The sequence below is a fragment of the Pantherophis guttatus genome, chromosome 1, assembly GCF_059756535.1.
Source record: "Pantherophis guttatus breed Tessera chromosome 1, ASM5975653v1, whole genome shotgun sequence".
NCBI classification, from domain to species: Eukaryota; Metazoa; Chordata; class Lepidosauria; order Squamata; family Colubridae; genus Pantherophis; species Pantherophis guttatus.
Genome location: NC_142063.1, coordinates 77,859,218 through 77,874,937, shown reverse-complemented (window position 1 = coordinate 77,874,937; position 15,720 = coordinate 77,859,218). Strand labels below are relative to the sequence as shown.

The 15,720-nt window shown below is 40.0% G+C and overlaps 1 protein-coding gene across 4 annotated transcripts in view; it reads right to left on the bottom strand.

The window, feature by feature from the left end:
• Positions 1–3,986: 3,986 nt before the first annotated feature.
• Positions 3,987–15,720, bottom strand: part of CHST1 (carbohydrate sulfotransferase 1) — a 35,189-nt gene continuing 23,455 nt past the window's right edge. For 2 of the 4 annotated variants that reach the window (XM_034417425.3, XM_087876787.1), the window contains exons 2-3: positions 14,135–14,237; positions 3,987–9,229 (exon numbers count right to left, since the gene is read on the bottom strand). In XM_034417425.3, coding sequence (XP_034273316.1) covers positions 7,926–9,185 — 1,260 coding nt within the window. In that variant the 5' untranslated portion in view covers positions 9,186–9,229; positions 14,135–14,237 and the 3' untranslated portion in view covers positions 3,987–7,925. The remainder of the gene's footprint in view (positions 9,230–14,134; positions 14,238–15,720) is intronic. The other 2 variants (XM_034417428.3, XM_034417427.3) reach the window with 2 other exon arrangements.

The window sequence follows — 15,720 nt, the reverse complement described above, 5'->3', positions numbered from 1 at the left end:
ATGTATGGCAGCAGTTCCTGCTTTTGCTCTTTCAAAGAAGAAACATTAACAGAACAGTTAATTTAACATAGTCTGCCTTTCCCCCACATTTCTTTTCCTGTTAAGAGCTTGTATATGTTTTTCAGCCTGAATATGCATTGCTCACAAATCTGGGAAGTATTGGATTTCTCCTTGAAGTGCATCAGAAACCAGATTGTTTAGTCCACACCAATACACTCAGACATAAGCTTCTGACTATCTCCCAAAATGTTTGTGAGAAGCAGAAGCAAAAATAAAAAAATTAAAAAAAGGAAACTAAGTATCGTAAATAATGTCAGAAATATTTGGTCTGAAATGTTTTGCTGCTTATCCCAAGTAGCTTCTCCAGTCTGAGCAAGCCAGACAGTTGCTCAGACTGAAGAAACTACTTGGATAAGCAGTGAAACATTTTAAACCCAAAAGAAAAGAAGTCCAGCTGCCATGACTCGACTTCCAGACAATTCAACCTGGATAGCTGAGAATCTTCATGGACTTTAATGTGAGAAATGTTTGTAAGTTTGAGCCTTTTCTCATGGCTCAGTTTAAGAACTATGCCTTCACTTTTCAGAGGGCTAGAAAACTATGTTGCATAAATTATGCTACCATCACTATCCTTTGTTCTGGCTTGCTGAAGTATGGGAGCATCCATACCGGATGTTGGGTTATGCAGGATATGTAAAGCAAAACCATTGCTGTGGTAGATGGCAGGACCAAAAGATACAGGGTGCAGGGAGTGCAAGAATGTAATGGTAGGTGGAAATAACCTTGGGAGACAGGAAGAAGACTTGCCTAGACTGGGTGTCTGCAACCTGCGGCTCCGGAACTGCATGAGGCTCTTTCGTCCCCCTGCTGTGGCTCCCTATCAGCTGAACCAACCACTTTCTGGCCCCTACCCTGGCAGATGAGAGATGAGAGATACTCATTTCACACAGAAAACACTGGGAGCCACAAAACCTGGGTAGGAGCGGCTGGGATGTATCATGTGACCGGGTGGGAGTGAGTGACATCGAGTTGGCCACACTCACCCAGGTTTTGTGGCTCCTGGTGTTTTCTGTGGGAAACGAGTCCAAATGGCTCTTTGAGTGTTTAAGGTTGCAAACTCCTGGCCTAGACGATAGTAACAGCCATCACAGAAACAATGTGGGTGTAGTATAGGGCCCAACAGGGACCTTCCCTAGTTTATTGAATTGTAAAGGTGAGAAATGAGGAAAGATGTACTTTCAGACTTGCAAGATTCTGTTGATGTAACCTTACAGTAAAGTTACTTGTGGGTGTGCTTTTTGTCAGGACTAGCTTACAAGACTGGCGTATGTAAGGCGGAAGGCTTTCTTCCATCTATTAGACTCGTTTTCAGTGCAGTTTTAGCACTTTTTCTCTTGCAGTTCCCACCAGCACCAAGTTCTATGGACTCCAGGAATCAGCAGATACCAGTGAAAAGACCAATTTGAAAAAGCCAGATTTTTAAGTATTCCAAAACAGAGGAGGATAGCTAGATTCAGAGGGCAACCAAATTCCCAGCAATCTGAAGCGATGAGGAAGGGCTGGGCTGATCTCACCACCTCACATGACTAACCACCAACAGCAAAAAATGCTGAAGTTTGAGTAAAGCTCCACCATGAAACACCAGAACAAATAAGGACAATTGAAGGCCACTTCAAATAGAAGAGATGGAGGCAATGTCAAGGGACAAGGCAAAAAAAAAAAAATTGTGGGGGGGGGGAGTATGTTTACCTTGCATTTAGGCACAAATGGGGAAAAATCCACATTAGCACAAAGGAAGTCTTTTTTTTCTTTTCCAACTTTCATATGAAGTTCAATGTTTGAATAATCCTCCTTACCCTATTCAGTAGTCATCTCTTAATTTCTCATGTTTGCATGACTGAACCATTTAGAATTTGACTACCAATTGTGAAGACTGGGAAGCCAACTTACCTCTGGGGAAAGGAATCCCATGATAGTCTGTCCTTGGTGAAATGGCAAAGGGGCCATTTTATTTATTGATTCATCACATTTATTTGCTGCCCATCTCATGATCCAAGGTGATTTTCAAAGTTCCCAGCCCACAGAGAAGGGTGACAGGCTGTAATTGCCTTCTTCCGCCTGCCCACTCCGCTTCCAGAACAGGAAAACTGTTGAGAAATCCACAAGGCCTGACTGGGTTCAGTGCCCTCATCGGCAGTGCAAAAGAACTTGTTCAGTTCACCTCCTCTTTCTCACTACAGGTAGTCCTTGACTTACAAAAATTATTTTAGTGACCTTCCAAAGTTACAACGGCACTGAAAAAAGTGACTTATGACTGCTTTTCACATTTACAACCATTGCAGCTTCCCCATGGTCACATGAACAACATTCAGACTGACTGATGTTTATGATAATTGCAGTGTGCCAGGGTGAGGTGATCACCTTTTGCAACTTTCTGACAAGCAGTCAATGGGGAAGCCACCGCCATATTACTAACTTAACAACTGCAGTGATTCATTTAACAGCCGTGGCAAGAAAGGTCATAGGTAAAGGTAAAGGTTCCCCTTGCACATACGTGCTAGTTGTTCCTGCCTCTAGGGGGTGGTGCTCATCTCCATTTCAAAGCCAAAGAGCCAGTGCTGTCCGAAGATGTCTCCGTGGTCATGTGGCCAGCATGACTAAACGCCAAAGGCACATGGAACACTGTTACCTTCTCAACAAAGAGTCCCTTGGGAGTTGGGCGGCATAGAAATATGATTAAATTAAATTAAATTAAATTAAATTAAATTAAATTAAATTAAATGTGCTCCCTATTTTTCTACTTGCATTTTTGATGTGCTTTCGAATTGCTAGGTTGGCAGAAGCTGGGACAAGTAACGGGAGTTCACCCTGTTACGCAGCACTAGGGATTCAAACCCCTAAACTGCTGACCTTTTGATCAACAAGCTCAGCATCTTAGCCACTGAGCCACCGCATCCCTCTTAAGAAAGGTCATAAAACAGCACAAAACTCACTTAACATCATCTCACTTAGCAACAGAAATTTTGGGCTCAATTGTGGCTGTAGGTTGTGTTGTGGCCCCGCCCTCTGAGCCTGTCCCATCGGAGGAAGAAAGCTCCGAGCATGAGGAAGAGGAGTCAGCCAGGCCTCCCTCTCCAGGTCCCTCCCCTCTGGCACTGTCTCGGGTGCCGGCCGAGGGAGAGGAGATTAACAGGGAGACAGGTGGCTCGGATGAGAGCGAGGGAGAAACATCATTCCTGGACGCACGCCTCCGAAGGCGTGATAAACGATTGCAGCAGCTCAGGAGGCGTGCTAGGGATTAGAACTGAGTCACTGGACCACACCCCAGAGACTATATAATAGAGGGTGGTGGCCAGTGATCCTTGTGACGAACAAAAAGTAAACCTTGGATAGTCACTAAAGCCTCGTCCGGAACTGCTGAGAGAAATATTATTCTGATTGGACTTTTTGTACGCTAAGTATCTTATCTTTCTGTTTTGTGGAAATAAAAGCACTTGGCAGACGGTGTGTATATCGCTGCCAAGTTGGAGATAAGACCTGGGTGTGTGCCAAAGTGTTTCCTTAACCCTCGGCTGGCTGTGTTTGTGTGTGTGTGTGGACGGGGACGGGGACAGATCAGGTTGAAAACTACTTGTATCTCCTCCCCACATGGCTGCTGTCCACTGTGGAGAAAATAAACTCAGAGGTGGAGAGTTCTATTCTTTCAAGGTTGCTCCGTAAATGTGGGTAGCTGTACAAATGTGGTCATATTTGGTTTTTGTGGTAGAAAATCTGTCACTTGTCACAGGACCTGGCCAGGACCTGCCAGTCCTATCTGGGTTGCAATTCTAAACTGGCTCATTCTTGGATGGAAAACTCAAGGTCTATCAGGGCTGTAGGATAGTTCAGGAAAATATCCTGGAAAAAGCCAATGGCAAACCACTTCTAAATTTTTGCCAAGAAAACTGCATGCTTGTGTCCATGAAATCACTAGAAACTGAAGTTGATTTGAGGTGCCATTAACATTTTTAATGTTATTTCCTTTTAAATTGGCAAAAAAAATCACTTCCATCCCAATTATCTTCAGAAACAATTTCTACTTGAATTATGCATGAGTAAGGCGATATCAGTTCTTCTAAAAATGAAAATAAAATATGATCATTTTCAAAACTGGCAGATGAGCAAATACCCACCAGTATATTTGGGAAAGAGATTGCATCCGTTGGGCAATTACTTAAATAACAATAATAAGCTCCTATGGAAATTCCAGGTCAACCATTTAAACTTGGGGTCAGTTGTATCAGACAGCAGCTGAACTTTTAGAAGAGGGGCTTGTATGAGCCAAAGCTTTATGGCTGCTTTTCACCTTCTTGTCTCTTTTTCCGCTATTGGAACAGAAAATGGCTTCAGGCAAGATTCCATTACTACAAAAGCAGTAGTAACAATTGGTATTTTTATATGCCAAGGCCTTTTAACAATAAAATTAGGGCTGTCATTTGAACAAAGAAATCATGGTTAATTATTTATATGAATTTTAATTGAATCAAATTTGTATGAACAAATTGTATTTGAATAAACATTCAGAAGAAAAGGCATTTTAGGCTGTAGTCCTATACCTTGAAGCAAATTTCACTGAATTCGATGGGACAGTACTTCTGAGTAGGCAAGTATAGGACTGCACAAACATTAGATAATGCATGCATATTTCACAGAATTCTCTCAGAAGTTGCATTTCCTGTGTGATAAAAAGTAATAGATCTTATCTAAGGAGGTATCTATCTCCCGTGGATTGCTTATATAAAAATCCCAATATTTTAAAAGATGCAGTCCAATAAAATATTCAGTTTTTAATAGATCAAAAATTATTCAATGTTTTGATGAATATCTTCCCTCCTGATTTTCTCCAGATGTATTGGACCATAACTACCATCATGGCTTGTTGTCTGGTATGACAGATGTTGTAGCCAGATACATTTCTAAGGTGCTAAGCTGATCAACACTATCATGATTATTTCTGAACTGCAGATCAGGAAACAGCAATCTTGTATAATTTCCCATACCAAAAATATGGTCACAACATTGGAAACACTGAGACATATAAACATGCAGTTTTTATACACTATCATTATCAGTGACAAACAGGCTCAGGATAGGACTCTTCAGCATGAAGATCGTAACGAAAGAATGAACTTGTTCCTCACTGTATACTTTTTAAAAAAATAATAATCATAATTTATAGTGTAGTTCTTGCTAATTTTATGTGTGCATTTCCTTTATTATATTTTTCCCAAGGATTGAACACCAAAATGAGCAGGTAATAGCCAGGTGGGGAAAGGCACATATGCACACCGTTCATATCTCACTCACACACACATGCTCCCTTGCTCATATAGAAAGCCTCTCCTTGAGTAGCAATTAGATTCTGCCCCTCCCATCCCCCCCTCTCCCCAGAGGAAACCAAAAGCTTTGTGTAGGCTCCAGTACCAGATTCTGGCAGGTCATAGAAGGCAGGAAAGGCAGACTTTACCCTTCCTAACTAATTCCCCCATTTCAATCCTGCCGTAATGAGGAATGCACTAAATATTTTAGTTGGCTTAGCAGCTGTTCCTTTTCCATAGGGAGTGTGACTGCATTTGGATCACTAACACAGAATCCTTAGGATTTGTTCAATGCTAACCATCCATCTGTGGAACAGATTCCTGCTTCCCTTTGACGCCTTCTGTGTGTTTCTCAAATAAGGGCTGCATGGAGAAAAAGAGCCTGTCCAGAGGGATTCTTTTTTAAAAAAAAAAATCAACATGTTAATGACACAACCACCTGCATATAATCCTCTAGCAATGGTCCAGCTAAGTCCAGCTCTAGCCATTCCTTTGTTGAGATCTAAGGCAGGTAAGGGCACTAGGATCTGCTTTACATTTCCAGTATTAATTCTGATTGAGTCTGAACATTCAACTTGAAAGCTAAGCATGTTTAGATTAGGAAAAAGAAGTTGAGTAGTAAAGACTACCCTATGTTTCCCTGAAAATAAGACCCAGCCTTATTTTCTTTTGGCCCCCAAAATAAGCACTGTTATTTTGGGGGGGAGGGGTTGTCTTATTTTCCATGTACGGGAGGCCCACTTCTTCTGCTTGCTCATGACAGGGCAGGAGGCAGCGCAGTACGCCACTGCCACCGCAAGGCATGTGGGATGGAGTTGCCCCATGTCCCCCGCACTGGCTTACCTCAGGGCCCCCACAGCCAGGCCACCCATGCCCCACCTGCCTCACCTCGTGGCGTGGCACCATCTCATTGGTCGGCCTCTAGCTTGGTTGCAGCTGTGAGCAAGCAGAAGTAGGCTGGAGGCCATGTGGACTCCTGCGGCACATGGCTGACGGTGCTGCCACCGTGAGGCAGGTGTCGTGGCATGGATGGCCTGGCTGTGGGGGATCCTGAAGTAAGCCAGCACATGGGGCAGATCCACCCCGACCCCGACTTGCCTTGTGGCTGTGGCACTGCAAACAACCAGACAGAATGGGCAGGCGGGTGGCTACACAGGCTCTTACGTAGGGCTTATTTGGGATCGGTCTTATTTTCAGGGAAACAGTGTCAAGAATGGTTTAAACAATAAGGTGCTGAAAGTGAGGGAAGGGGCCTACTGCTAACTCCAGTAGTTCTTTTTTATTTGGGGTGGCAGTATTGGCCATTTCCTTCTTCTTTAACTTTGCCATTTAATTCAGGAATTCCAGCTGTCTCATTAAGCTACCTTCCCGGAATATATGATGATTTTACCAGGCAGACAGGCAAGATTTTTTTAGGTTGAAACTCCTGAATTCTATTTTTGTTACACTGGGTTTACCAGTCATAAGTGTTTAGTACAAGCTAAGATGGTATCACATGTGTCATGACATTGTCTTAAAAATGCAATTTATGTAATGGGCATCAAACAGGTGCCCCCTCCCTCCTACCTGTGGATTCTCAGACAACCTGCTACAATTGACTACAAATGAAAAGGGCAAGTGTTTAAAAGCTATACAGATCATAGGATTGCCATCACTTCTGCACTCTGTCACTTATATCAGATTGTCAACTTATTTTATTATCATTCTTCCCACTGCCCATCCTTGACTCTAAAAATGCAGTTGCTACCTCCTTCTCCTTCTCCCTCACCATAACATTAAATAGTATCCACAGCTGTCCTGAACAGAGTTCAACAGTCTCATGATTCATTGAGCCTGGCTTGGTGACTTTTACCCTCCAGGAACAATTGATTTTATTGAATTCTTTATTTGAAGAAAACACAGAAATAAAGCATTGTGTTCCCGTTTAGCAAATTTCAATTTCTTTCGTTCTTTCTACTTTTTTGGCACAAAGAAATGTCATAAGTGTTACTAAACAAACTGTGGATCAGCAACCAGCCTGATAGCATGACTCAGATATATCAAAACAAGATTAAAAACAAGGAGACTATTCCACCATCAGCTAACAGTAAAACCTGCTCATAAGAGTTGGGAGGGAGGTAACAACACTATTCATAAATTAGACATATTTATATTTATATTTATAATTATATATATATATATATATATATATATATATATATATATATATATATATATATATTTATAATTACCTCTTACATTGTAAAAGTAAAAAGTGCAAAAGTATAAGCCTTCAGATTCCCATCAATGTGGAAAGCCGAGGGTTACTTTTTTTCCCTTTTATATATTGTTAAGTGTGTGTGATTTGTAAACATTGCTACCTGTCCAGTTTGTTTATTTTAGTTTTTGCTCTTAAGAGACCCAATAGTCATCCATTTATACAATGGTTTGAGAAGGGGAACTTTCTTTTTGAGAATCCCATTCAACAGTTAGTGCAAATTTTTTAGAGAGTAGGCGGGAAGAGGGAAAGTAAGGCAACAGTTACAAATGGCTCATCTCAAACTTACAATAGGAGCCCTAACATCTGCATTACCAAAAGGGCAAGAAATCCCTTTCTTCCACCAGACTTATGGAGAGGTTCTTTAGTTCCCTCTCAGAGGATACCAGTTTGTAACCCAGTTGTATTAATACCTGCTGGCATGCATTCTGTGTGAATGCTACAATTTCATAGGAGAGTCGGAACCGCCACTTCTCCGCTGTTGCTGCTGAATTTCGGACAGTCCCGTATTTGTGCTTGGCTGCAGACCTGTCTCCTCTTGTATTATTCTGTATCCATCGTTCCACATTGCTATCCATTGGGATACCAAGGAATTCATATATTTCCTCAGTCTTTTTTAGAGGATTCCTAGCTAGGTCTTCATATCGCACCAACATGTATTTGCCTTTCAGCCATGAGGGTCTATTTAAGCCAGTGGATACGGAGTTCAAAAAGTCCTCACAAACAGTGGTGAGTTGTGTCACATCCAAGTTGTAGGGTTTCCTACCTGTGCCATCCCAGATTCGCCAAAGTCTGTAAGTGTCTCTAAATGTTTCGCTCCTGGAAGCAAGGATGCCTCTGGGATCTCTCACTAATTGTATAATTTTCAGGTTGAGTCTTGGATCATCCACCAAAGCCCGAAGGTCATTGACCTCTGGCACTCGCACTGTTTTGATAGCAACATGCCCATGATCTTTGCATGATTCGGTAGCTAGAGTCAAGTTCAAAGTGCCACATTTTTTTACGCAGTCTCCTTCTTCCAGAGTGGTATCAATCGGTGCCAGTGTCTCACAAACTGGTGCAGAGCACAGAGCTTTGCTGGCCCCTCTCCTGAAGAGTCTGTCTGTGGTGTGGTTCACCGGCTGGGGTTTGATGTAATTTTCCAAAAAGTAAAGATCGCAGTCATAAAGACTCCTCAGCAAATCTCTGCCAGCTCCCAACATGATCCGTCGGTCCATGGAGCCCTTCATCTGTGTTAACTTTGGAATCAAGGTGTACTGGACATGGTAAAGGGGCTCAAATAAATAGAAAACATCAAAGTGCTGATTAAAGAGCTGACCAACAAAAGAAGAACCACTTCTGGTGGTGGCCAAGATCAGGACATGAGTCTTCTTAGAAAGGTTGTAAGAAAAGGTTGGGCTTTCATCACACAGTCTGTCAGCAGATTCAGCCTCCTGATTCAGGCTACAATTCATGGGATTGGGTACAGGACAACTTTGGAAGGATTTGGTTGTGAAAGTGCGGATGGCTGTGTACTGGATAGCAATGGAGGCCAAAGCAAGTAAGAGGACAGCCTTCCAAGAACATTGCATGGCTGATCACCTTCATGGAGATTCGTCACAGTTCACTTTAGTATCTGCAACACAATAGAATCAATCTGATTGAATGTGAATATTTATACTCCCCCAGAAATCACACTCACACTGCACAATAGCCTCCTTTCAGGAATCTCAAGAAGTCATTACAAAAGATATGTGTGTCTGTGTATGTGCAAACATTGTGTTCTGTAATCTCAAGACTTTATAAGTACAATGGTTTATGTACACATCTACATTTTCAGCCCCTGCTGAGAAGAAAAAAGACGCCTAAGGGCTTCCCTTTCTCTCCTAGTAAAAAAAGGTGAAAATTGTACATTTTCATTGCCAATGAAAGGCAGTTCCCTGCAGTCTGATCAGCTGTGGCAGCCTGTATTAATAGCTGAGGAGTGTAGGAAATGTATGACCCCAGGTTTGTTAATGCTGGGAATAATGTATATAATTCAGGCACAAATTGAAAATATGAACTTCAATTACAAAAGGTAAAATTCAAAAGACACATTTTCTCCCTCCTCTTTTTTTTTTTTAAAAGCAATACCTGGGATGGTTAATGGAAGGGGAAAATGGCTTTCACAAACAATGTACAGCCTGCCTTGCCAGAGGATTCAGAGGTTGGAGTGCCAAATTCAAATCTTTACCTATAAAGCATACTGAGAAGTGTAATTTACCATCCCACAGCCTAATCGCCTGCAGAAGAATGACAGTAAATTAGCCTTTCCTTTCCCTTATATACAATCCTGATTTCATTTGTTTCATGGATTAAGCACATACCCACACAAGGGGGAACACAACCATGGATATACAAAGTGTGATTACTGAAAAATTAACTCTGTCATCTCATCTGCTTCCTGACCTTTTATAGGTTGTTTCACCCAGTTCCTCATTTCACTAGGGTTATGTTCTCACTGGTATTCTGCTTATTTACTTGCACAGAATACTCATTTCTTATTAAACAAACTGACTATATAAGCCAAATCAAATAGAGGTGGGTGGGACAGACTCTTCTGCAGACTTATTGATTAACTGATTGCCAAAGGCAACTGTTTTCTACATATGATTCAGAAAATTATTGAAGAGGAAAAAGTAATTGAGTAAAATCAATCCAAAAATGTATTTTTTTTATTTTCTAAATTATCAACATAAAAATACCAAAAGACAAAATGTCAGCCTTGTGGTGCCTAATTATGAAGACATCTCTTGCAAAGTGTTAAAAAATAACCAATTTCTTCCTGTGCAATGCGAACGGATGGACAAACTTTTTTATGAAGTCAAATGCTGATCTTCACAGCAACAATCTGTAAAATTAAGATGATGCTACTGGGAAGAGTTCAACAGTGTTGTTCAGAATATTTAGGTCTATGGATACTTTTATTAATGGAGGATGAAACTGTATACTTTTTCTCAATTCCCCTTTCCCCCTCAAGAATATTCCTAAAAATAAATTTCAGAAGATTGGTTGACCGTTCAAAACACTTTGGAAGAATATATAGAAGGAATCAAAGAGTAACACCTGTTTTCTTCCATCATTTGCTTAGAGGCATTACCTGACTCTAAGGGTTATCTTATCCAGTGCTGTACCCAGGGCCGGATTTTCCTATAGGCTAACTAGGCTTCAGCCTAGGGCCTCAAGATTAAGAGGGGGCCTCAAGATCAAGAGGGGCCTACATTCAAATTGTTAGCAAAATTAAAATTACACTTTCACTATAGGTGAAAGGGCCTCATAAGTGGAATAGCCTAGGGCCTCTTTTCATCTAAATCCGGCCCTGGCTGTACCACTCCTTTATTCTCAATATTGAAAATTTAATTCACTGGATGAACCCTTGCTGTGATCCAACATCTCCAGATGTTGTGGAGCTATTTCCATTTCACAGGAAAGAACTTGAAACAATTGTTTATAGTTTAGGATTTGAAGCAAAGATGAATAGATCATAATCCTTTTTTGAGATTCCACTAATGGAAGGCTGACAGCCTCTGGAAATATGCCTAACAGATTTCTTGAAATATTGCAGATTTCTTGCAATAAAAATCATTTTGGATAATGCAACTGCTATCTCTGGACATATCCATACAATTATTGTTTAAGATGCTTTTGTCCCTGCACTTCTGGCAATTTACATTTAATCTGGTTTATGACAAATATGACCAGACTGAGGCATTTGTCAACAGTTTGCAAAATATTTCATCCAGACTGAAGACCACAAAATCTGTTCGGGGGGGGGGGAGAGCTTCCAATTGCTTTCTTTCCTGTGGAAAAAGCTTAATTCAAATATATATATATAACCAAATTTGGTTATATATATATAATCAAAGACCTACATACACACACACACACACACACACACACATATATATATTGTAGTCACTACAAGATTTGTGATTCAACAATTGTTTTGACAAGAAATAATGCAACCAAGTTACTATTTTCTTTCTTTTTTCTTTAGCTAGCTAGTAAGTTAGAGAAAGCTAGCTAGCTTAACAAAAGTAATTAAAATAACTATTTTAGTTTTTCAATCACCACAGTGCTTAGTTATATGGGCAGTGATAAGAAAGGGAAGATCTCTTACATACCAGAAAAGGCCGTCAGCCATTACATTATTTTAATATCAAAATTGAAGGGGTCTTAGAAATTCCTAAAGATTACGGCAACTATCATCTCCCTTGAGGGATGATTCCTTCCTCTATGAAGTCACCAAGGAAGCGCCAGACTTAGCCTTGAAAAAATGAAAATGTTCCAGACAAAAATGCACAAGAGCATGTAGGAATATAACAAGAGTATAGATAGTTGTCAACTTATGAATGGAATTGAGACAGGGTTTCCAGTTGTGAATCAGTATGGTTCTAAGTCAAGGCACCCACATGACCAGATCTGATTTTGCTGCATTTTTGTGGTGGTAATTAAGTGAATCTACATTTGTTAAGCGAATCTCATGGTCAGAAATGCAAAGCCTTTTTTTTAATGGGCTTTTTTTTTTTTTTTTTTTGCTGGAAGCTAGCAAGAAAGCTGGCAAATCCCAGTCATGTGACCATGTGATGTTGATGCTGTGAGCAAGTAAAATGAGAAGGAACGGTACAACATTTTACAACAGCCAGAAGTGCTTTACATGCCATAAAGCACTTATTCTTGGTCCTTGTTATTGGTCCTTGTTATTTTAAAAGATCATTGCCATAAGCTAAGAACTACCTGTACTTTGAAACTGCAGCCAGAAAATGCACTGGGGGTTGAATTAACAATGGGAAGGAGATGATTAGAGGATGAAATTATCTATTTCTATTGTCCAAAAAAAATAGTCACTGTACCATTCTAATGTTGAGTCAACTAAGTGATGCAGATAAGCTCTCTGTCTATTGAACTAACCTTCAAGTATTATACCAAAAAAATTAATCATTGAAATGCATGATTTGCAAATGTAAAAAAGGGGGGGGAGGGGAGCTTGTAAAATGTGACTCAAAGAAAGGAGAAACATGTTAATTGTTTGTTCATGCAAGCACAGACCTTCTAACAAATGGGAGACATGGCTAAGAAGGTAGTAAAGAACTAATGCTTCTCATGATGGAACACAGGAGGATGCTATAAAATAGGGCATTCTGCTAGAATCTGCTTTCAAAATGAAACTTAGTTATTATTTGAAAAACTTTTATCAGTGAAAGCATTCTTCCCACCAGGTGCCAAACCAAATACCTCTTGATTCAATCCTCATCTTGGCCCTTGGGGGAACAGTCAGAGCTTCATGAACTTTCAAGAGGTAAAAAGCGTATCTCAGATGGCAACAATTAAGGGAGGAGACCCTTATTATTTACTAGAATCTCAGGTCAGCGTAAGTCAGCCTTTCCATAGTCTACTGTATCCTAACAACCTTACAAAGTGGATCGGGCTGAGTGATAATGGCCTGTTTCACATGACACTAAATAAAATTGTAAGTTATTATGTGCACTATCTTTGAAAATTGCCCTCCAACAGTTCATTTAGCTGTTCAAAATTTGTAGCTTACCCAATCAAACTAGAAATTCTGGTTTCCAAAAGCCCAGTGCAACTTTTTTCTGATTTTGGTGAAGCAACTCACAAAGCTTGCTTAATGAATCACACACAACAGGTAGAAAAAATGGTGGAATGTGCAGATTGACAGAACATTTGGGCTGAGCTTGTTATGTGAACATATAAGCAACTGGCTTAGCACCAACCAATGAGGTTCATGGTTGAACCAGACCTAAAACTCAGATCTCTCCAATCCTAGTCCAATACATTAACCCTTATATCCACATAAGCAGTTGTTTAAAGTCAAGGAATTATGTCTAAGGCCAATATTTAAAAGGGGCAGTTTATTCCCCTTTTAAATATTGACCTTAGACATTCCCCTCCCAAATATTTTGTACTTCGAGGGAAATGAAAGTAACAACCTTCAATCTGCTCTTCATTCTGGCAGACTAATCAATATGTTCATGTAGTTTTCTTGGCAACCATGTGAGAAATGTTTACCACTGCCTTATCCTAAAATTTCCTGCCCCACTTCTCACTCTACCCACAGGCATTTGCAGGCTCTGGTTACTCTTACCAGACTGATTGGTTTGACTATCCCCTACCCCTATTAATGCCAATGTCTATGGGCCTACATTTCTGCCTACAAATGCCTACAGAATTTCTGGATGGTTTCCCATATAAGTACAAATTCTGACGGATCCTTCTTAGCTTTTCAAGGAAACCAAGGCTGTCTAGGTGCCGCACCCAGCAGGGCAAAAAGAAATAGCAAGTCATTCAAGTATATTATTGTTCAGATTGAATCAGAAGTTTTATCTCAAATATTTAGATTTTTGTAATCCTAACCAAAAAGAATTGCAATCACCTTCACATCAAGCTTGTGGGATAAATCAACAATTCAAGCAGCACGATACCATCCAGAATGTGCTGCCTGGGCATGTAAGAACAAGGAGTTAATCATGCAATACTTAACTGTTTCAATGGGTAACATGTTGTGCAGCTGTTTGTAGGATAATAGCATGTCCTGCTGTCCTCTACATCACTATTGTGAGCTTCCTGGCTACAGAGGAAGATTTCTACAGGAAACAGAAATATTATATTAATGTTCTCTGCAGCAAATACATGTTCTTTAAACAGCACAGAATATCGAAAAAAATTGACTGGTCAAGATTTCCTGTCCTCATAAATGTGCAATGGATATTTCCACAGATTTTGTCTCATAGCACAAATGAATAATATCAGTGTTTCCTTGAATAGCTACCTGCAGAGGAACTCTGCATCCAAGAGTTCCCTATGGACTCTTGAATAGCAAAATCCTGTCAGCAGATGTATTTGGTGCTCAATGTTTGAAGCTATGTACCAAGCCTCCCTGAGGTCATTGCTTGAATCAGTATATTCTGATCTTTACTCCCTTTTGCATACTTAAGATCATGTCAACTATATTTAACTAACTGATCACTTATCCACAGGGAGAGGAACTTATACTTAACTAATGTTGTTGATATTCAATTGCAATTTAGGTGGCACAGTTAATGACTAAAGATGCTGGGATTTGTAATGCAGCAACATTTAGATAATCACAGCATTCCATGGCTTTAAGAGCTCAATTTATTATTACTCCCTGATGAGCATAACTACATCTGACCACCTTAATTTTGATCTCTTTATGAAACTACATTGGCCTAATTTCCGGGTGAACCTATTGCAAGTCAGATTAATGCAGCTTCGTCTGCAAACGTTTATATTTAGATATCTCTGTGAGTTGGATGCTATGTATCCACAAGCCTGACAAGTAAAGTATGAGAGGCTTCATGTTCAAGGATCATATGTTCTTGCAGTGAAAATTCATATCCAGAGTATATCTTGGTTGTGTCTGGGAACCAACTTTGATATAGCATTCCTTCTGATCTTCTTTCGTTGGTTGGTTGGAGGTGGGTGGCATCCAAATTGAATAAAATAAATAAATAGACTGTCAATTTTCAGTTTTTTAGTCCTACATGGATGTTATCAAATGTTCATCTTGGGCTACATTCTATCCAGCCAAAGATAATACTTTGCTTTCATTTAATATCTGTTGAATTATCTATAAAACTCTTTATATCCACGTTCACCTTTATTATATACTTGTGCTTCAGTATTTCCTCTTGCACAATATTACCAATTCCCTTAATGGAAAACAGAATTTTCAAGTATCCTCTTTGGTCAACCGTTCTATTAATCAGAAAGATGAATCATTTTTTCTGTTTTTAAGCTTAATCATTTCTATTATTATGCTTACATTTATGCTGAACACTGCCAAGCCCTGATCGTCTGCAATAGAAAAGAAGGGGCTGAAACACAACTATTCTCCTCTCAGTTCATGTTTTTAGGATAAAGGCTGTTGGAATAGACTATCATTGGGTGTATAAACACAGTCAGGGTTTGTCTGTTTTAATCTGATGGCTGTGACTTTCTTCCCAATTGTACCTTATTGCTATGTCTTTTGATTTTTAACTGCTGGAAATGAGGGAGTGAAAAGATCATCCTGCATGCAGTGTAAGATCTTTGCATATATATTTG